We start from the raw sequence: 23,392 nt of genomic DNA, 5'->3' as shown, positions 1-23,392 counted from the left end.
CCTGTTTAAGCTGTCATACTTATTTATGTCTGCCTGGCATGCCCCCTGATTATCCTGTAACACAATGGACCAACAAAGTGGGAACTTTAATACCCCATTAATCTTTAATAACTAACATTTGAATTCAAAAGATGTTACAGTGAAAAGTGTTATTAGCCACCTGTTGGAATATTTGCAAATATAGAAACACAAATACCTCTTCCAGATGACAGCAGCGTTGACGTGATTGAGGGTGACAGTGATGGTGACAGACTGGTTTTCAATCACATACACGATATCTGGCTTATCAATAACCACTGGAGCCTCTTGAAGATAGGAGCCTAGAAGAAACAGATCATTTTACTAAACTGGTAGCAGACACTTGTAGATGGATGGGAAGGAGCAAAGGATGCACCTCTGTACAGGAGCTGCACATGGTCCGTGGCAGGTGAGGGCTTGCTGAAGGCCTTGGAGGTGATTGTCAGGACCCTGAAAGCGTAGCGCACGTTTTTGGAGAGGGTGGTGATGGTGTAGATGGTCTCCTTCAGGCCAGAAGCTATGATGGTCCACTGGATGGAGCCCAGGGCCTGTTGCTGGATGGCATACATCAGGGAGCTGGGATCTGAAAGAAAGAGAGCGTGAAGCATATTGGGGCACCATGATGTTGACGCTACTTCCCTTTGTTCTAGAAAGTACAACAATAGGGTTGTAAGAAAGTTCAAAATGATCATTTTGTTTAGAGTTAGAGTCAAGTAGTTTAATTAAACTTCTAAATGTTACAATATATCTACTGTTTTCTTTTATCTAACACAAACTATGGTGTATATCTTCATGTGTTTTTAGTCTTTATAAATAGTAATTGTATATACATATGTTTTGCATTGATGTCATCAGGATTTAAAAACATAATTTACATATCTAATGTGGTGAATAAAACCATTCTTAAAGTCCCTCTCGTGTACCAATGGAAGGGTCCAGCCTCCTTGGTTTCTTCCAGCTTATAATGATGGTTTTGCCAGTGAGGGATTCAATCAGTGGTGTCCCATCAGGAGGGTCAGGGAGGATATCTGTAATTAACCACAAAACAATGACAGGTCCTTCATGTCTCTGAGCTGTAATGGATAGTTTACAGAGAGATATAATACTATCTCTGCAACATTGATATCTGCATAAAGACTCCTGTTGAGATTATGTCTGACAGTAATATTCTGCTTTTGCCCATTCTTCACCTGTGACATAGAGATGAGCGTAGCAGGTGGCTTTGCCGACTTTGTTCGAGATGACACTCTTGTAGACTCCGCCGTGGGCGTGGCACACGGAGCGGATGACCAGGCTGTGGACGTCACGGACTGTGGGAGAGAGAGAGAGAGCCGAGAGGAAAGGGAGTTTGATATACTGACTGTTTGCACCTTTAACTGTTACCAGATAATTAAATAAGATCCCTGCAGACAGATTTCACAAAAAATATATATAATAAACACTGACTGAGTCTGACCTCGAGGGCAGTGATAACCAACCTCCTATTTGACCCTTGGAATATAAATGATCTTGGGTGATCAAACAATAAACATAAAAAAACATAACACGGCTGAAATACTCGCATTAGGTGACACCAACGCCTTCACAGCAGGCTTGACAGCTGTCAGGCCGATGAACCATCAAATCTTGAATCTGTCAAGAAGAAAGCTAGCCCTTGTACAAATGTAGTTGATGATGATGCTCCAGGGGTTTCGCAAGTGTCAACTGTCCTTTCAAATTAGCCATGATTAAGTGTGAGTGGTAATGTCACAGTGTTTGAATTCTTCTTACAGAAGAGAATTGGATGTTGGTTAAGGTGAACAACAGATCAACGCAGATACATAAACTACCTAGTTTTAATGTAACAGGCCGAAGGTCAAGATGAGAACATGTGACTCAGTTTGGTGACGGGTTGTTTTTGAGGACACTAACAGACTAGTCATAAAGATACACAGCGTGCGCTGGCTTCAGAGATCATTTCAGAAGAGAAACAGATTTGAACTGAATTCATACATCACTCTTTTAAAGCCTTAATTATATAATATAAGTAAGTTTCCTCTTTTAGAAATTAATTATTGCGTCTCAATCATTTATTTACTATACTATTGAGTCTACTTATATATTATTCTACAATAAACCTGCTTTATGATTGCTCTGTAAAGTCTTGAGTGCTTTGCTGGGGCCTGTGAATTGGGTGAATGTAAATCTGTTTTGACCACTCACACTGCGTCATCTTCCTGTCCTCTGTGCTCTCAATCCTCTTGCCGTTGTGGAACCAGACAATGGTGGGGTACGGCAAACCAGCCACTTTACATTTGAGCACGGCTTCCTTCCCCTCGATGACATCCAGGTCATAAAGGGGTTTGATGAAGTCAGGCATGGTGAAACGCTCCACCTCGTTCTCTGGGACCTCCGGCTCCTCTGGGATTGAGGGCATCTTCTCCAGTTTTGCCCTGAATGAGAAGAGAAGAAAGGGAAATCAAATTTTATAGGCAATTAAAAATATAAGCCCTTTGTCCAAAACATGTATTAAAACATGCTCTTGGGATGGTGGTAAATTTGAGTGTAGGGGGACTAGATTAGAATTCAACCTGTGGCTCACTTCACTCATGTTGTTCCCACTCTCTCTCTCTCTCCCGGTGATTGACTCGCTGACCTATCTTTAAAATAAAAGTCTAAAAGACCCAAAACAAACAAATGCCACACTCTTACATCTGTGAGGAGATGGCTGGCCGAGGTTCTTGTATGTAGAGTTCAGCAGAGCTCTCGGCATCCCCGTGCCCATTGCGGGCTGTGACGGTGTAGAAACCTTCATCATCATTGGTCACATGAGAAATGATGAGAGAGTGGCGGCCGCCTTCCTGAAGAATACGAACATCTTCACTTTCTGCGAGTGGATGGTCTGAAGAGAAAAGAGGCAGCTGTATTTATACGCCACATTATATAAAAGCATGTAGAGGAGTAATGATGAGTACCCTGAGAGATTTTCCAGTCTCACCTTAGAAACACTGAGTTAACTGGTTTGTGTCATAACATTTTATAAATACTGAAAGTATTTTCAACTTATGAAGAACAGGGGATCTTGAATTTTCCCCGTTTTGCACATCATGCAGGTCCTAATGACCGAAGTTTGATCTTACCGAAGTGACTCCAGATGACTTTGGGAGCTGGCGTCCCGCTGACTTTGCAGTCAAATCGAGCGTTACGTCCCTCAATCACTTCTAAAACATCCAGTTTACGAGTGAAGAGCGGCTCAAGTGAGGGGAGAACTTTGAGCTTGCCGCATGAAGTCACTTCCTCTGGATTGTAATGATTGGAATTCAGAAGACGAAACAGAAAAGATAGGACCATTAAAACACTGAAAACTTCACATGGAGGACCTGTGATATGTATTCTTTAGATGTACCTTTAGCAGTGCTAAGCTTGCACATGTATGTCCCGCTGTCATCCTCATGGACCGAGTTGAGCAGCAGACGACACTTTCTGCCGTCAAAGTGCATCTTACAGTTCAGCAATGCCGGCTGGATAAGTTTCCCATCTGCCAGCCAGTCCACGTCAGTGTCCTTCGGGCCGATGACATGACACTCAAACAGAACGGTCTCTCCGGCCTTGGCTGTGATGTCCCTGACCGGGCGGACCACAGCCAGGCCAGGCTCGAATGGTTGAGCTGGGTTTAAATAGAGGACATTTTCTGAAGAGTGCTGTTAAGTGACACCTGGAGGCTGCTTGTTGTGAACCAGTGTCTGTTCAAAATACTGGGCCTCATTCGCCAACCGTACTTAAATCCTACTGATGAACTTTTAAAGAAGATTCTGGGATTCACCAATGTTTTCTTTAGACAGAATGACTGGTTATTGCATTTAAATCTACAGCTGTATTATATTAGTTACATTATATTACAATATTCCTATAATTAAAAGATATGTCATCAATATTTGTACAATCATAGCAATCCCAGTGATCTTTTAAAATCATTAACGCACTTCATTTCAGTTCACATACATTACTTGTGTTTATTAAATCCCATGTGTCTTTATGTATTACCACTAGTTTGACCTCCTGCAGTAGTCACTCCACTTCACAACTGATACAGCTTCTTCTATGTTACGAGTCCTGCACTCATGCCCTTTTATGGGCATCAGTGGGCGGTTACCAGAGGCTTTCAAGCTAGCGAACACAAGGAGATAATGATGATGATGGACATGATGGTGAATCTGAAGGAGAGGCTTATATTGTAAGAAATATTCTGAAGAACTTGAGAAAAATCGTACAATGATTTTAAAGAAGATATTGGTGAACGAGGCCCATTGTTCTAAATCACTTGGTGTAGTCCTACATGCTGATGTTATTTTATAAGAAAGCGAATGGTTAGCCAAACTAAATTATTCACAAGCTCATCTGCTGTCAACCACTGAAATAAAAGTCAACTATGTCAAGTGTATTTTAAAAGAGGCATACCTTTCACTTCCAGCTTTCCTTCACACTGCTTTGTCCCGTACTCGTTGATGATCTTACACGTGTAAATCCCAGAGTCTGATTTCACGGCTGACTTGATGGTCATGTCAAAAGTGCCACCTTCCGTCTCCCGGACGATGTGACGTGGGCCTGATTTCACCGTAACTCTATCCCTCAGCCTACAAAAGAAGAGGATCGTTGCTATGATTCAAAACAAACTGATGAATCACTCGTACACCACTCAAGAGTTTATTTTTTTCACGTGTTATTTATGCAATAAAAGATGACCAGGCACGCTCTATTTCAGCTGCAGGCTCTCTTCTGGCTGGTAGGTAGGAGATGGGGGTGGGATACATTATCCATGGCTGCCAATATTATGTTTAGCTCTTTCTTCTCTGCTTTTGTCTCTCGAGAGCCATGACTAAGTCCAATGACTGAACCCGCCTGAGTGATTCCGCCTATTCTGGTCTCCTATATTCAAGGATAAGGCTGATAATATTCTGTATGGCTCTAAATGTCGACAAATCCCATAAAAAGACCAACACCTACAGCCTTTTAGTCAATCTCTCATGTCATGTTGCTGAGGCTGACATTCAATTTATAAGCAGCTTGAATATGTGTCTTGTACTCAGAATGCTGAATGGTTAATAATGTTGCACGACCATGTGGTAACTTACAGAAAGAGCTCCAATTCAACACTAAATACAGAATACATCTGGAGACATATAAATTGTAACAGACATGAAGAAACGTTAGCTGGTCACTTAAGTTAGAAAGTTACTCTACAACATGTTTCAAGCTAGTTCACTACTACATGTGTAGTTCACTACTCCAGCCTGTTCTCATTCCCAACTCCTCAAATATGGACAGTGACCGCGTGTCCTCCAGCTCGTTGTCTGATGTGCTGTTGAAGTCAGTGGACTAATCATGACTTCTCTGATCACTTTACCTACTCTGCTGTTGTTTGCACTTCAGCACCATCGTAAATGAGCGTTCTCCCTAACGATGCTTTCAGGAGAGTAAAATTTAACAAGTAGCTTTGGTTGGTCGTCAGGGGGTTTAAATAAGCTGGACTTCCCTTTACTAGTGTGAACCCTGAGGCTCCATGTCCACCTTGCGTTTTTAGCTCTGGCTATGCGCTTGGTAGTGTTTGCTTGAAGTCTTTGTTCGCTGAGAAGAAAAGGATGCACGTCCATTCTGTCTCTATGACAACAGCTGCTGTATGACCAACACCGCTCTGTTTCTTTTTGCTGAATATTTTATATTTGAGATCGTTGTTTACACGATCAGAAACGGAGCAAAGAGGATGTGTGTACAAAACACGATCCCTGGTTGCAAAAATAAGGGGAATATCATACATGTGGAAAAGAGCGCCGGTGACGTCAACAGAGCCTTTCTGAAAAGTAGAACGATTTTCAACTTGAGTAGTCAGAGCAGAAGCACAAACAAAGTTGGAGAACTTGAAAGTCCGAAAAGGCTGGGCGCTTTCTGCTGCAAACTCTCTCTACTCAATAAAAACAATTAGTCCTTAGTCAATGTTAACCCCTTGTAATAAATGCAAACATAGGTTACTTTCATTACAATGCTATTAATGTATGTTAAGATGTGCTGACACCCAGACTTCGATCTTCTAAACATCGTCAAGTTGTTGTGATATAAATCCCCCCCAAAAAAACGCTCTGAATGTGTTTTAATAATTTCCTGTATGTGTACATAAACTTAGCCAAGAAGTCAATTCTTAGGGAAAAGTTTCTTAACACGCTTTAATTTGAAGGTTGAACCATATGATGCTTATTTATTATTGCGAGGCAATAATCGAGCTGTGAAGCTTCACTTCACGTCTCAGCAGCAGGCAAAGAAAAGGTAGCGATGAAATGTAAATATGAATGGAAAGCTGTTGCTTTTTAATAAAGATATCTATCAGGCCATTGAAGTGGAGGTGTTCCTAATGAAAATATTGATATCTAAAAATCACTTGTTAATAGTTAGATTTTTAAAAGAGGTGAGAGAGACCTGACCTGAGCTGAGCTGCTTGGCACTACAGTGTTCAGATAACATAATTCAAACAGAAGTTAATAGTGCACTTTACTAGGAGCTATTTTCAGCTGTAGATGAATCCACATGGGGTGCACTTGTGAGTGTTTACAGCTGCAGGGTTTGTCGGGTTGAGTCAACTGAAGAAGCTGGGCACAGAAGAGCTGGATACAACAAACTTTGCTCTTTCTGGGGATTCGTTAACAATAAGAAAAATGTGGAATATAGCTGAGTATATTATTTCAAACTGGCTTAGAATATATGAGGAGACTCTTCTAACACTGAAGGACCTGTCTATTGTGATGAAGAGGAAAGAGATCAGACTCATTTTTGGATAGTCTCAGCACTGCAGATTGTTATCTAAGAGCTCATTAGTTTAGCCAGACATTTGTGTTTCTGGGCACTGAGCAGCTCCGCAGTAAACAGAAGACGCTTGTTTTTCTTCCCCTTTCCTTATTAAGACTTTTTCTGTCAGCCAGGAGATTGTTAGGCAGTAAACATTAAGCTGCTGCCTCCTTTAACAGATGAAATCGAGTGGCATGCTCGGAGACAAACTACGCAGTCAAGCAAGCTCTGCTCGTGGTTTGTGATGCACACAATGAGACTTTGTATGCAAAGCCTTTAAACACTTTAACACATACACTTTAAATAGCTTGAAGTAGTGAAGAGACTTACCAATACAGCAGAGGTTTGGGCTGTCCACTTACTCGGACAGACATGGTGACTTCTTGTCCTTCAATGACGGCTTGATCACTCATTGTTACCTATTGGAAATGTAATGCAAGTTAGAAGCTGAACGATGCATTACAACTGCAGCCTTTTTTGAATCCATGTATTGATGGGGAGATCATAGAGCGAGTAACATGATCAAACAGGAGAATACATATTGATAAATCGAGGACATTCTGTACAAGGTGTGGGTAACTCAAGATATGATATAATACGATTCCATGTTACACGAGACCGCACAATACACGATGCAAGGCGACATCAACAACATGTTATGACTTGTTAAGATGTGTTACACCTCGTTACACCACAATATAAAAAGAAACAAATGACATTATTTGACAACACAATACGATATGAGACGATACTATATGTTGCCTACTATCATGACATTATGAAACACAATTCTGCGATCTAAACTGCTGCAAAACAAACATACAGTGACACATTATAAGATCATAAGATACAGTGACATATTACAATAACTGAATAAGAATACAGAATACCCATAGTCGCTTCAATCTGAGCTTTTTTAAATTGGATGTGTGTTGATGTGTTGAGGCATATTGGCAGGGACACTGGTTTAAATCGCCATTTTGTTCAAATCAAAACCCTGATATTTGAGTCAGGACGACCTTATGTAACCATTTCGATATTTTGTCCCACCTCTATTCTGTACATGAGAAATGTTGTTCCTTTTCAAGGACAAACAAGTATCAATGCAAAACCTACAGTACATATTATGTGGAAAAAAAGAGTGTATACGGTATCCAATTAGGTCTCTCTATGTACTGTCTCACCAGGAATGAAGGGGGTCTTCTGAATCGTGTATCAATATTTCGGATTGGCTCTGGTCCTCCAAAATCCATGCCCTCCTCCAGGGGACTGAGATACTCCTCATCAGAAGTGATAGGGCTGCTGATATCCATAGGCACACCTAGGTTTCCCCTTGCCTCATGTACAGACTCTGTAAAAGCAGCAAGGTGATATGTTGTTTTGTGTAGTAGGTTCATGTAATTCTGCTTACAAGTGAGTACGATAAACACCTTTCATTTTCTCTCTGCCCACTTTTTCTTTTTGTTATACAAAACACAGATGTGACGACAAAGGAGTTCAAGGAGGTAATTTATTCAAGAAAAAACAACAACAAAAAAGCCCCCTTAAAATATAATTAGAATCTGAGATGTCAAATGTGATAACCAAACAATAGTGGATTCACAGTGGGTGGAGCCAGTGAGACTCACTGGGCAATTTATAGGTTCAGTTTTGCCTCTGAGTTGCTATGGTAACTATAAGTGAGGTTGTTCAGCTAGAATATATGGCAGAGACATTTTGCTCAAACAGATAATGACAAGGGAGCAGAAAAGAAATTAGCAGAAACACAATGCCAGAGTGGGAAGAGGCCACAGGATGTTTTTGTAAGACAGAGAAGATGTAAGGTGCATTAGACATTTTTTTTTAAAATGTTGTCCAATGGTTAATGAATAAAGAATGGCCCACAGAACAGAATATATGTTCTGATCCACCACAATTCAGATGAATGTAAACAATGCTTCCTTTGCATAATAATGCTTATTGAAGAATGTAAAGTTAGATGTAGAAATTACATTACATTACAAATGTAAATCCCCACATGACAGTACTGTAAGAATACACAAACTTACCTGGTTTAATCATAAGCGTGGCACTGCTGGACGCTCTGCCCACCTGATTGACAGCTGTTACACAGTATTTTCCACTATCAGTTAGTCTGGCTGATTTGATGAGCAGACTATGCCGCTCACCCTCCACTTTAACTGTGTAATTAGCGATCCCTGTGATTTCATTGTTGTCTTTCACCCAGGTAACTTTACAGGGAAAACAGAAAAAAAAAAAAAAAAAAAGCATTTTGGTTAATTTGCATATTCAATTCATTATCACCTTCTGTCAGTCCTCCCCATTTCATTGCCATTATAAGTGTTAATGTTAATTTAAGAATGATTATCATACTTTAAAGTTACTGCGAATACTACACTTATTACTGTTATTACTGGCACTGCAGTTATAACTTCATTTTGTTTTATTAATTGTTGTTGCTGATGAGTTTGTTTCTATTCCGCTCTTTCTCCCTTCTTCTCCCTCTATCCCTCTTTCCAACCCAACACAGTCATAGCAGATGGCTGTTCAACAAACGTAAGTCTGAGAAGAAGGAAATTCTCTGCCGTTCAGTCACTTGACAAATGGAGGTCGTTGTTCTCAGAAAAGGACTAAAGAAAAATAACTAAGTGAATACCTTCTTCAAGAAAGGAACCAAAGAAACTGGACTACTACAAAGAATACAGCAGCACACAATCACTTCAGGTGAATTATTCTTTATACGTAAGTTTGACTCTATTCACGGTTTCTGCCTTTTCAAAAGCAGAATTTTTTTCCTAGCCACTGTTACTTTGCTAAAGTTGCCAAGTGCTGTGCTCATGGTGGATCAATGTAACTGTAGGTCTTTATTAATAATATAAATAAGAGAACAGTCTGGACCAGCTCTTTTACTGGTTACCGTTGTTCTGAACTGGTGCAACATATAGGATTGATTGTTTGTTCGATATGGTAGGCATTTTCTGAAAATATACTTATTTCAATGTATACCTTCAGGAATGGGGGTTCCATCAATGATACATTTAAGCAGCACATCAGCTCCAGCAGATGCTACAGTATCCTGTAAGGGAAACTCAAATAAAGGGGCCTCCATTGGATCTTCTCCAGCTGACACATAAGAATCATCTGAAGAATCTGCACAGTCAACATAAGACAAGATAAGTCATTTTGTTTCTTTGACCGACTCAGTGGAATGACCCCTTAGATAAGGATGTCCTAATTTATTGACTGAAAATGCTTAATTACCAGACTGAAACTTCAACATTTCAAAGAGAGCTAAATCAAAAAGCAAAACCAATCTAACCTAGCTCTGGAGACATGGGTCGAGGGCGACGCTTCTTTGCTTTGGTCTTCAGTTGTTGTCCCTCTGGGGCGCTGGAGATAATCTGCTGAGGCTCTTTTGTCTTCGCAGGAACATCTTCTTCCATCTTTTCATCTTCGACAATAATCGCCGGGATCTTAATTTTCAAGGCTGGTTTAAATGGCTCCACTTCCATTTTCTCCTCTGTTGGACTGAGCGGTGACATTCTTGGCGGTTTTGAAGGAGTTTGAGAAGGAAAGTCTTGCACCATGATACCTCTTTTTTGAACCAGTGGACTTTCAGGTCTGTTTTCAATTTTTCGTAATACTACTTCTATTGGCGTTTTTCTCCCTGAAGACTCGTCCTTTTGTGGTGTTTGCGCAAGAGATTCTGGGATGTGCTGGGATTCCTGCATTCGAGATACCCTTTGTACAAGCGGACTTGGGGGCCTTCGTTCAACCTTACGTAATGTCATCTCAGCAACATTTCTACTCGGGGAACCTTCCCTTTGTTGATAATATAAAGCAGGTGATGATGATCTCTGAATGATCTCTGTAACTGGACTGACTCTACTTAATTCTCTCACTGATCGTTGTCCTGGTAAGTCGGATAACTGCATGGACTCTGGGGTGCCTGCAACCTCTCCAAATCTACTGACTGTTACACTTGTTGAATGGGTGCTTGGTGTCCTTTGGGGCGTTGGTTGTTGTTGCTGCATTGGTTGCTGACTTTGTTCCTTTTCTTTCTGTTCCTTCGCCCACTGGGCACGCTCCCTTTCTTGGAGCTTTTGGAGGACTTGTGGAGGAATAGGTTCAATTTTCCTCAGAGGCTGGCGTTGCTTGCCCTTCAGAGTAAGCTGCTCTGTTGAAAACGACTTCTTCAAATGAGGTTTACCTACAAGTTTCTTGATGCGCTGGAGTTCCTCAGTGAACTTGTTCTCAATATCCTGAACTTTTTGGGAGTAGCGAGGTTTCTCTTCCAGGGAAGCAGCTCTCTGTCTAAACATAGATCTACGCTCAGCAGCATCTTCTTTCAAAGCCTCCCTCAGATCCTCCTTTGAACTTTCTCTAGAAATGCCCAGCCGGCTTCCTCCATCATCTGAATCTACAGATCCAGCACGGTTGAACCCAGCCCAGGATCTTCCTGAGATGGATCCTTCTGGAATATCAAGACTGCGTCTCCGCTCTTCTAAGCCGCGGACTTTCTCAAAAACCTTTGAGCTTGCCCTGGTTAGCTTTGGGGATGGTCTCGGAGTCAGTTCTTTACGGGAATACTCGCTCACTGGAGTCTGTGGCCGGGAGTCTTGGGTGCAACTTTGTGTGACAGATTTTGGCTGCTTAACCTTATCCTCAAACTCTCCAGGCACTGTGTCTTGGTATTCAGTTGGCGACAAAATTTTCTTACGCAAGCTAAGAGGTGTAGTTGAACGACTTGGCATTGGAGACGTGGAGGTACGTTTGATGAGTCTCGGGGATGGGGGCGGGAGGACTTCTGGGGGAGATTCTCTTAAATAATTCTCTGACTGGCTCCTGAAATAGAGGATTAACAGTGAATAATCTGGCATCAGTATGCGGTAACTAATTCACAATCTGCTATAAATGTGTGAAAAGGAATGCAGTTAGCACATTAAAGTCTCTTTTTAATTATAATTAGGAATTTCTGCATGTTCTTTTCTTGCCTGGCTGTGTTCAAGAGATCTTCATGTCCATGCGTTCTACTATCATCTTCTGGACGTCTGTCCTTCACTGCATCACATGTAAAGAGGAGATACATGGGCTAGTAATAAGGTACTAGCTGGAATATGAAGCTGCAATAAGCCATCTCTCAATGTTACTGTTAGTCAGGGACAGGAAACAGGGATTAGTTCCTACAGATGTCACAAGAATTTTTTATGCCCACAGAATTTACAATAAAACTATGAATTCCAAATACAAATCAAAGGTTTAAGGCAATTGGAAAGATCTTCAACATAATTTTTTTCACAGCATGTATGATATCAAACACAAAAATGAAGACAACTAACACTGCTTTCTTTCAAACACAATTTTCCGTTTACAAAAAAGGAATAAAAAATTGTTGAAATCGATAGCCGTAAACTGGAATGAAATGTTAGCTACCTGTATGCACAGCCTGGTCCTCAACATCCCCAACCTCTTCTTTGGTCTCAAATTGGTCTCCTTCATCCTCTGTTGTTTCAGAATCTGAAAAATAGACATATTATCATATTTTTCATAAACTTTAAATAAGTATCAGCGCACCCCAACAGTTTGTTATAAATCCACTCTGATCCTGAATTTGATTATGTCTATAATCTCGTCTATTTCAGTCCTGCTCAGAACAGGCTATTTTTGTGTCTGTAGCTTGACATGAAAATGAGATGTGTCTGGCCACGCCCCTCCCTGGAAGGCTTAAATGGCTCTGGCTTTCTTGTACCATGCCAAATTTCCCAATTGTTTATGGTTAGAAGGCAGACTTGGAGAGCAGAACTAACATTGAGCTATCGGAGTGCCAACCACCTGTGGGAGGAGTTACTGCCCTTTATGATGTCTTGAAGGGAAAATCTCCAAACCGTATTTGAGCACACATGTTCTTAGAGTAGAGCAGGCAAAAGAGATGGTATTTTCTTATAATTAAGGGGATTGTAGACAGAATAAGGAGGCAAGTTAGTGTTTGAAAAACACGGTGAAGTGTATTTTGAGTAATTTTGGCCTTTAAACAGAAAAAATAAATGTAACAAAGAGAAATTGTCTAACGAGAGAATTGTGCAAGGGAATATTTTCCTCGGAATAAGAACCAATGATGACATGAAGGATTATTCAAAATTAATCAGAATGGTTTTTCACGTTTTCAGATAATGCTGTTTCCATGGTGGCAGCAGTAGCATCAGAGTGATCAGATTATTACTTTACATTAATTTTCCGAGACATTCAAGTCATTAATGGTGAATGATGACTGCAAATTTAAAAAATGTGCAAAGTCATATGTAAAGGTGCATATCTGTTGTACAGAAATATACTGTATCATTTTAAGTATTTCAAAAACTGCATATCCAAGATTAACACTACCTTCATTAACTTCAAGGTAGTTTCCTGACATATTGGACCATTTCTCTTTCTGAATCTAACAGTCCATTTACTTGAAAAGATGGCACCCACGGGGACTAATTAGTTGAGCTAAGCGAAGTGTCATGAAATTGCTGCAGCTGTATTGTTGCTGAGTCTATATCATAATTCATAATTATCCTATAAACAGGGTTGTAAAGAGAAGGGATACATATATATAAAACAAAGAAGCGAGCAAACAGTTGCTCTTGTATTTTAATTAGAAAAGCCACTTGTTTCCATTTTATCCCTTTGAAAATAAAAGTGTGTTCCTGTTTAAAGTACCTGAAAGATGACTGTTTTCCCTAGACTGAGATCAAACTCAGTCATTGGCGGAACTCAAAATAGAAAGAACTATTGAGTCATTGCCATCCCAGCAGCTCTCATGAGGCGTTCACTTCTCAGTAGGTGTTATTGCTTATAATAAACAAAAGCTATCTGTTGTTCTGTTGCAGTTAAAGAACACAATAGGACAATGTTTGTTGTACTGAATACAGTAGATGAATACTGGAAACACTGGCATAGCGCATTGGAAAGGTTCAGTGTACCAAATGTTACACAATGAACTTGATCATTGAATCTTATTTTAGGACAAACAAATTTCACAAAAAAAATGCAGTGAAGTCAGTTGAACCTCAGAATGGTTCAAGTGTTGAGTGTGTTCAAAGTTAATGATATCGCTCAAAGCTTTTTAAATCTTGAAAACAAGAAGCACATTTATAGTAAATAAATTGTTTCATATGGCCAAGAGTCTGCTAAATTTATATTTTTCGCTTGAAATGGATTTAATGTTCAACAATTTCTCCAGAGCAGTCATTAGTATCCACAGATATTCTTTTCCTAATCTCACATACGGAGGCAGTTTTTAGATAATGACAAGAATGAATCCAGCAGCAATCATAACATTTATGAAGTAATAAAAAAAAGAAAAAAAAATAGCACTGAAAGGTCTTTTGATTTACCAGCTGATGTTGTAGCTGGCTATACACCTTATTGGCAATGTGCTGTGGTCAAAGAATCAATTAGAGCTTTATCAGTCGTTACAAGCTTCTGTCTTTACTTTGCCTTGATTGAAAACAAAAAGGTTACATCATGCTGGGTAAGTATGAACATATCAAATAACCCCTATAATAAGTGCTAAAAGACCATTATACTAAGATTTGTTTTAAGCATTGGATTGGGGGACTTAACATGAGAGAAGTTAACAATAAGTAATAGCTCTATTAGGAAATGATGGTGGAAATGTGCAAAGAAGGCTTTGCTAAAGAAAAAAAGAGGAAAAAGGAGATACCACGCTACCACACATAGATATCATCAGTGGAGGTAACAAACTATTTAAACATTTCATCTGCATGGATTGTAAAACAGTTAAATTAAGACTGTAAAAGGAGTCTTAATTTGACAAACCAGGGTTTTTTCTACTTTATATAATACATTATCTTCTAACATACATAGTTTCTAACATACATATCTCAATGAGTGTGAAGACATTTAATTCTATAAATTCAAAGTGAATACAAATTGAAATGTGTATTAAAAGAAACCCTGCAACGCTGATACCCACCTTGAGCCCTGAGCAGGCACCTTAAATGGTGAATAGACATCACACTGCTTAATTAGTTTTGCTTGACAGGGGAATGATCGCAGGGCGAGTGCACGGGGTATTACTGTACATATACCACGATAGTACCATTAATGTGTGGGTCATAAACCTGCCACTGCAACCTTGCAGAAATAACACATAGCTCAAGTAACAGCTTCTATACAGAGGTTTATATTCTGCTGATTGTCTTTGTTTCTGTGGTTGTTTTAAAGGGGAAAGGAGTTAGTTCTGGGTTTAAATTACCGTCTTGATGCTATTTGTAATACTTCTAACAAACCATCACTTTGTACTGTTGGGGTTGGACAATATGGTTATGTTTTAAATAATGCATATCGATGAAAGAAGCCGATAATTGTGACAACTCTATTCTTACGTAAGGAGCATCAATCAGAGCAACATCTCAATATATCAGCTTTTTAGTCCAACTCTGAAAGTCTTCTTTGAAGTTAGTTCAAAGCTGTCGTTTTGCCACGAGCATCTAATCCAAGTTTAACGCTGGTTTCTGTTGGCCAATGTTATATGATCATCCACTGTAACACTGGGCTAGGCTAGTTTCCCTTTTGATTAGTGTTTATAGAATATCTCCATCTAATGTAATCACTCTCATTGTATCTAGACTCTTTACAACAAAACAATGTGTTCCAGTTTAAAAGCAGCAATTTTGAAACCTTTATTCGGTCAAGGTCTCACGTGGAGCCTTTTCTTGTCTTGTAGCTACTTACAACCGAACCGAAACAATACAAAAGGAAAATAAATCAACACACGACTGACAAAGATGACATATTAACACTTGCCTGTTTTTTTCTTTGGTCTGGATTTTGTTCATGGCCACTGTTGGTATATCCTCGAAAGGCAATTTTTGTCTTGGCTTACATTCAGCAGCAGGGTATTCCCCAAGATACAGTGGGGTTCCAAGCCATTACTACACGCCTAAATCAGGCATTTTTCTACAAAGACATCAGCAAAAAGCATCTGACTTAGGTGAAAAAGATTCCACTTGTTATACACTGCAAGACTGCCGGTAAAAGCTCCTCAATCAAAATGCAAAGAAAAGAAGGAAATAAAAGGCACTTTGGTCCATTACATAATAAGTTGCCCCTCACAGTCTCAGCACTTCTTCTGAGAGGATCCGTCTCAGAAAAGCAAAGAGAATAGACCTCCGTCAGCAGGTGGAAACGTCTGTTGAATGCATATCATCCACTCTGAGGGAGCCCCCCTGTCCATACAATAGCCAGCGACAGTGTAAGCATCTTCCCCCGCTGCGTTCCACCCCACAGGCAGTGCACACCGATAGGCAGAAAAACCAGTGGGAGTGATCCAGCCCTCTTGAGATCAGTGTTCTACGGCATTGGTTGACATTTTTCATTTTTTCCTTCCTCCCCATGTGTCTGTGTCTTATTCTCCACCTGGTGTAATGAGCCGATGATGTGTTGTCGGCAGAGGAAGGGAGAATCACTGCAACAGCAACAGGGAGCTCCTCGCTCCTCACTGCATTGCTGGAGCTGTTAGCTCTCACAGAAAAAATGTGGCTACAAGGCGCAGCTACTTACAGAGCATGTGAAAGATAGAATTGATGTGATCACAGCTACAGCTCCTAAAATCTGTGTTATTGTACAACACAATTTCAGTTGCTGTTAATGTACATCTGGTATAATAAACACGGAGTATCCTGCATTCTCTAACACAACCTCAAGCTTTATTTCTAATGACTCAGTATGTAAGAAGTCTTTTCCCTCGAGGGAAAGGAAAAGACATTACTGCTTACACATTTCATTTCACAACCATGAATAAACTGGTACACAGAAATAACTGTGCTTATTTCAAGCCACATATTATCACACTGTACTCAGTACAATGTAACACTGCTCACACAGCAACGAATATTCACACCTCGACTGGATAAGGAACTCACTTTTTTTACAGCCTTATACTTAAAGATTTATCAGTAACGGTTGCATCCAGAAGTGCAGTTATCAAACATAAGATTACATACCAACAGACGAGATTCAATCACGTGTGTGTGTTATGTAATCTCAGGTCATGGTGAGTCCCTTCTTGTTTTACTGGCAGCTTCACTTTATGTTGACTTCTTCTGTTTAAAAAAAATGAATTGAATTGAATTCAACATTGACTAAACAAAGGAGACAAACAACATGATTTTCAGCCTTCTAACACATTAACAACATGTCTCGTGCTGAAATTATAACCTGTAGCGGAATAATTGCTTTTCCATTGCAGCTGAAAATGTGTGAAAATGGTGTAACCTCATCAACTGCTGATGGAACACGATGAATTCAGAGACTGCCGCCACGTTCAATAAATCCCCTGTGGTTAATCATTTGTGAGCGTGTTGTTTACTTTAAAGCCTCTGTCATCAAAATAGTCTTATTTGCCACAGAGAAAATACTATGCAATGTCAATGGATTTGGATATCACTTTTCTAGGTTTTCAAGGTGCTTTTTACACCACAGGTCACACTAAACCATTGAAATACACTGCATCAGTGTCAACTAATCCATTCATGCACATTCTGCTGCTGAACCAGCACATTCACAGCCACTGTTGAAGCAGTGGGAGCAACTTGGGGTTAAGTGTCTTGCCCAAGCACACAACAGAAGTGGCTGCAGGACTTGGGGATTGAACCCCTGACCTTCTGGTTGACCGGCGACTGACTCTACCACTGAAACAAATCCGCCCCATGTAATATAATGAGGGTTGCTTGTGAAAATCAACCCCTAAAAAAATCAGCACCAAACGTGACTTCTACTCAGTTTTTTGGTCTTATTTCGCTGTTTGGCCAATTTGTTTTGGAATCTACAGTCTGCATAGCAGCTTTAATATATTTGTAAGTAATGGTGGGCATACAGCATTTTTATGAACTCTCTAAAAGCTTGTTGGGAAATTTGCATTAGTATGTACTATAAGTACATTATAGTGCTGAAAACCCCAAAATTTTCAACATATCAATGAGAGTATTAAAGAGGACATATTATCTCCCTTTTCCACCTTTTCAAACAGTCTCCTGTGCTCTAAATGAAATATCTGTGCTGTGCTTTGGTCCAAATATAACATGACTCAAGCACCAGAGGAGGTTTATGACCCTATATAAACCAGCTCTCTCAGAACGCTCTGTTTTGGTGTGTGTGTCTCTTTAAATGCAACCCCCCCCCCCCCCCCCCCCCAAGTTTTCCCGAAAGACATCACTCCTCTGTAGCAAGACTAAAAATGGCAGACCTGCGCTTAATTTTGCTCCAGGCTGGAGGCGGAGTAAACAGGTGGAGAAAACAGGGGAGGGTTTTTTTTTTGTTTTTTTTCCAGAACCCAACTTGTGATGTCACAAGTTGAGAAAATTTAAAACAGATAATTTTTGTGTCGTCAGACTCATGAAGACCAAAAACAAAAGACTGGATAGGTTTGTGTCACACAGTGTGTGTCAGTAGACACTCAGCTTACCCAACTATATGTTCAAAAACACTGTAAAAGTGTTTCTTCCCCTTTAAAGATTCACGTTTATTTCAACAACTTTTACTCATCCTAAATATGAGCACATAAACTAGAAATCTGTCCTATGATCTAAATTTAGAGTTAGTGAAATGCTGACAGTCTGTCACTAACAGCTGAAATAAACTTCATATTTTCCCTTTGGGGTTATGTTTTCCTTTAACACTGATTTGTTGATGTGCTTTTCAACTTATTATGGCCGTGAGGGGGATTTCCACACTGTGACTGCAGCTCCACCTGTTCACTCACATTCATGCTCTCAGAAGAAGACAACATGATGAGGAAACTATCCAAACACTCTGGAAAAGGGCCACGGTCACACTGAGGGGCGACATCTAAAGCTGCCAGCAGTAGGACTCTGCAAACAGAGTTAATCTGCAAGCACTGAACAGACTGTATAGATCTTTGAATTACTGCTGTGCCCAGAGAAAAACCCAGATCTACATTTCTCATCAGCTCTATGCAACTGTGTAGTGTCTTGAAGTCCTTTGTCTTAAAGTCTGAAGATTTATGTGCTTATCATACACTGATATCCAGAACTGGCTCTATTACATTACCTTCATTTCAGTTCATATGTAAGCCTTTTATCGAGACATATTTCAACGGAGCTGGACCGTTTATCTTTTGTTTTTATGAATGAGTTAATCAATTTGTCAGACCAGTAAACAATCAACCGGCGGCACAATTAGGAGCCAGGATTTAAAGGCAAATAGAGACTTTATGGACATAAAAACTAAGATGCATGACACCGCAACATGTGGCAGACATCTTTATGCTCCTGCATGTTCAGTAGATGTTGCAGATTCATAATAAGACCTGTCCCTGGTTAGTAGAGAGAAAAAAGTCACACAGGGCCGGGCTAAAATTAGCAGTGATGTCTTCCTATGTAACAGGAGAGAAGTTGGCCTGCTAACATCACAAAAATCTAAGGCCTGGCACATTCCTCTGTATAAATAACCAGGGAGAGTTGGTGGACGAGGGGGGCGGTACAGAGAGACATTTTCAAAGAGAGAGAGAGCGAGCGAGAGAGAAAGGGTTCAGGCAGAACCATTGAGTGATGGGACAGCTGTAGACGATGCACACATGGCAAAGCAGTAGAGAGCTGAATCAAACTGAAGGTTAAAATGGAGAATCAAAGGAGTACTTCTGAATTGATATGATGTTTTCCATCCTCCTTTACAGGTTTGAAGGTGGCGGATAGGACTGTGAGAAGGATTTACAACAGTGGGGGTCAAGTATCTGCATCACAAAATAAAGTTGCATAAAAACACAACATCTATGTTGTCAATGGACCACACTATAAAACACAGGATGTACGGGTACTCCGGATATGGATTGCTCAAGGCTGAACCTTTTACTGCCTGTTGATGCTAACAATGCTATGCTATGTCCAGACAAAAGTGGAAAAACTAAACTATGAGAGGCTAAATGGCATGAAACCACTATTTCTGTAAATGTCCCTCATGGTCCATGCTATCAAGACTACTGCTTTCATATTGTATCACAAGAGTGTAATGAAATTAAACGTTTATCTTTTTTCCTGTCGTACCTTAATTTAGCTCATCATCACGGCTCCCCTATGAAAACCTCGAACACTGGAAAGACCATTTCAATTCTTCTATCAAAAAGAAAAAGAGGATTAAATCCAAGCTTACTGACGCCTAAATCATAAGTAATGGCTGTCTTCACTTAAAACAGAAACGTGCACTGTTTCAGTCTGAATTTCTACAATTCATAGGTTTACAATTGTTTTGAATACAATCTTCAAAAAGAGAGGAACAACAACTATGTTTTGTTATCTGCATCTTTCTGTTAGGAGGCAGGCTGGCTCGTAATATTAATTATCAAATGCTAAAATGTGATGGTGCATCTTTTATGTGGACTCTGAGCAACTATTTAAGCAAATATATTAATACAGTGTGCTTTCTGCAGCCCATAGTAAAAGGAATCCTTAAAATCCTGTTGTCTAGTCTGCAGACATCAACACTGTTTACGTCTCCAGCGTTTGTCTTAAGCCTGCACACAGCAGCTCTTTTTGTTCTTTTAAATCAGCAGAGATTGTTATGCAAGCACCCCATGCTTAGTTCTACACCATCAGCGTATGCTATCATTTGCCAAAAACTCAAAACTGATTGTTAAACTGATTGAACTGTGTTTGGCAGTGATGAGACTTGACATTTTTTGTGCATGCCTCATGTGCTCTCTCAGCAGGAAAAGGCAGATTTAAATTGAAGAGTGAGTTTTCTCCACACACTCACGCAGAGCTCTGCCAAACAATGACAGGCTACTCGAGCTGATATATGAAGGGCATATTCGCGGGGATGGTAATGTCATTTTTCACAACAGCTGAGGTGGTCAGAGAGTTCAGGTGAGATGAATTTAAAGCAGGGCTGCAGATCACACAGTGCAGAATTCAGATGTTTCAACAGACAGGAGTCGCACCGTCCTTCAGAGCATCATCACCTAGACGGGGAGAAATCTGCCCGAAAATACACTTCTAATCTCCCTCTGGCTAATTTGTCAAAAACAAGCTTCGTTCAAAGAAAATTACTCACTTACAGTTGCCTGCAATCCTTGTGGAATCTAAACAACTTCTCCCTTATATGCTCATCTCAAACAGTGAGCCACACAAGTCTTTAGAAATAGCCAAAAAAGAGCAATGAGACTAAAACTTGTTTTTGAAATTAAGACCACCAAGAGAAGAATGCAGAAAAGCCATTAAGAGAAACGGCTCCCAACAAGCGAAAGAAAATTATATTTGAACTGAGCATCGGTGCTCTAAAATCTGATGATCCCTCTGCGTCTATATCAGACAAATCTACAGCAATTCAGATATTTAGTATTTCCTCAACAGCACAATGTTAACATCAACTATCGTTTCATGCAGTTTGCTAAATAGCTAAAAATACAATACTCTGTTTGGATAGAATGTGTAAGTATGTGTAATATGTTAAGTGTCCGGAGATAAACTTTGCTATGAATTGGCGCTATACAAATAAGATTTGATTGATTGAAACACAAGTTCTCCACACAAGTGTTGTTGACAAGGATGTCTTACAATTATTTCAACAACAATTGATTCCAGTTCTTGATCCTTTTGTGCCAACATCATATTTATTAAAGGGAAAAAAAACCCTAATTCAATCATTTGGAATTACAACCAGCCTTTTCCTTAGTCTCTGTGTCCTTGTAGATTAATTATTGTGTATCAATAAATACGAGACTTCCACAGAGTAAACCCTCAATCTTAAATAAAAGTTGAACTTACATTTGAATACAGAAATCATAGTGAAGCTTTGTTTTTGGCTTCAACATGTTAACACCACGTATCTCTTCAAAGAGTTTGAGAATATATACCAATAACAATATCGATAAAAACGCTATTCAGAGGAGATACGGAAAGCAAATTGGGATATCAGCCAGCATCGTCACTTAATATTCCAGCAAATGATGGAGACACTGACATGTTTTTGAGTTGGATAACTGTGGCATTCTGGGTAATTAATATAGAAGTTAGAAGAGTAGAAGATATTGTCAGAACTGCACTGTCACAGTGGACCCGACAATGATGTGTGACTTATATTGTTGAACATATGTGGTCCCAAAGTGTATTGGAGACTTCCCTATTCTGTAGCATCAGATGGTATTCTTCATTATTAGGAAGGATTGTCACAAGGATTTTGTAGGTTTCGTGTCTGACAGCTTTGAGTCCACGTCATTCTTTGGCAGCATTTTAATCTGTTGGATTTAGACATATTTAATGCTAAAAAGAAACTCTACAAACCACCCAAATCATCTCTAATAGAAGAACACTAGATACCAGTGTGATGTTTTAAATGAATTAATGAGCTTTACCTTCACCCAGGTCCAAGACGGCGAGTACAGCGCTGCTCCGGGCCTCTCCCAGGTGATTGTTGGCGATGCATGTGTACAGGCCTGCATCACTGGGTTTGCAATCCCTAATCCAAAGTCCTCCGTACTCCTGGTTCTCCATGTTGAGGAGGTCATCATTGTGGTACCAGTACAAGGAGGGCTGGGGGTCTCCAGCCACAGTCACCTTGAGGCGGATGTCACATCCTGTCCCTACGGCGGCATTCCTCATTTTGCGGATAAAGACTGGAGGAGTCGGAGTGGGAAGACCGGGTTCTCGAGGTTCCGGGACAACATGCTCTGGACTTGCTTTGGACCGTTTTGGGGGGATGATGGGGCTCGGGGATGTCACTGTTTCATCTGCCCCTTTTTTCAGGGTCATTTGCACCTCAGCTTTTCTCATGGTGGAACTGATTTGGTCGATCCTTTAATGGATCCTGTAACTTTAAGGGTATTGAGTTGCACTAACACTGACTGGGCCCTCTCTTAGTTTTGTACACCAATATCAAGAGAGGCCATTAGATACTATGAGCAGGATTAAGTATACATTACAGTAAACAAAGTTCTCACATTTTGTATTCAAGAGCTAGCACTGAATTTAATTAGAAAAGCCCAATTTATATATTTAAAAACACATCTGCCATGAATAAAGTGACCTAAAACTGCTGCTGTCTGACCTCAGTTGTTGTTTGTAGAAGAAGAAATTGTCAATTACCAGGTAATTTAGGAGATAGAGATAGCTGCCACTCTCTTGTTCAGAGGTATTTTTAGGGCAAGACCCTCTGGATCAAGTTGCATTAACAGCTCTCTTGACTTGCCTCTTGGAAGTGACGGCCTTTCTTCTCCCCTTCCTTTTTCTGCCCTTTCAGACTCTTGTGAGGATTTCCAAATATGTGTAACGTCTCAAAACTTCTCTGCAGAGCGAGGTATGCCAATCTTCCTTCAAGTTTCCTTTCTAATTCCCAGCCGCCTTGGTATCGGTTCCTGCTTAGCTTCTGTATATGAATGCAAGTCCTGTCCAGCAAGTTGCACAGTGCCCCCCCCCCTTCTTGTCCCATGAGCTAGACCACCCCACTCATGATCTCCCCCTACCTCTGCCAGTCAGTCCGAAGGGGGAAATGACAGTGACAGCCCAGCAGCTGCATGGTGATCCGTCTGCCCAGTCACCGC

General features: G+C 40.2%; 1 protein-coding gene across 1 annotated transcript in view; it reads right to left on the bottom strand.

Annotated features, from left to right (window-relative positions):
- spegb (striated muscle enriched protein kinase b) overlaps positions 1-23,392 on the bottom strand; it is a 41,138-nt gene extending 17,746 nt beyond the window's left edge. Inside the window, exons 1-17 of the mRNA XM_079357660.1 lie at positions 22,208-23,392; positions 12,265-12,348; positions 11,826-11,892; positions 10,151-11,676; positions 9,838-9,981; positions 8,880-9,062; positions 8,016-8,182; positions 7,162-7,250; positions 4,456-4,631; positions 3,404-3,664; positions 3,138-3,296; positions 2,710-2,899; positions 2,221-2,450; positions 1,209-1,328; positions 942-1,046; positions 395-601; positions 197-320 (exon numbers count right to left, since the gene is read on the bottom strand). Coding sequence (XP_079213786.1) covers positions 197-320; positions 395-601; positions 942-1,046; positions 1,209-1,328; positions 2,221-2,450; positions 2,710-2,899; positions 3,138-3,296; positions 3,404-3,664; positions 4,456-4,631; positions 7,162-7,250; positions 8,016-8,182; positions 8,880-9,062; positions 9,838-9,981; positions 10,151-11,676; positions 11,826-11,892; positions 12,265-12,348; positions 22,208-22,625 — 4,250 coding nt within the window. The 5' untranslated portion in view covers positions 22,626-23,392. The remainder of the gene's footprint in view (positions 1-196; positions 321-394; positions 602-941; positions 1,047-1,208; positions 1,329-2,220; positions 2,451-2,709; positions 2,900-3,137; positions 3,297-3,403; positions 3,665-4,455; positions 4,632-7,161; positions 7,251-8,015; positions 8,183-8,879; positions 9,063-9,837; positions 9,982-10,150; positions 11,677-11,825; positions 11,893-12,264; positions 12,349-22,207) is intronic.

This window comes from Symphodus melops, assembly GCF_947650265.1.
Source record: "Symphodus melops genome assembly, chromosome: 12".
NCBI classification, from domain to species: Eukaryota; Metazoa; Chordata; class Actinopteri; order Labriformes; family Labridae; genus Symphodus; species Symphodus melops.
Note: the sequence above shows the minus strand (reverse complement) of the source record. Positions and strands in the feature narration are given on the sequence as shown.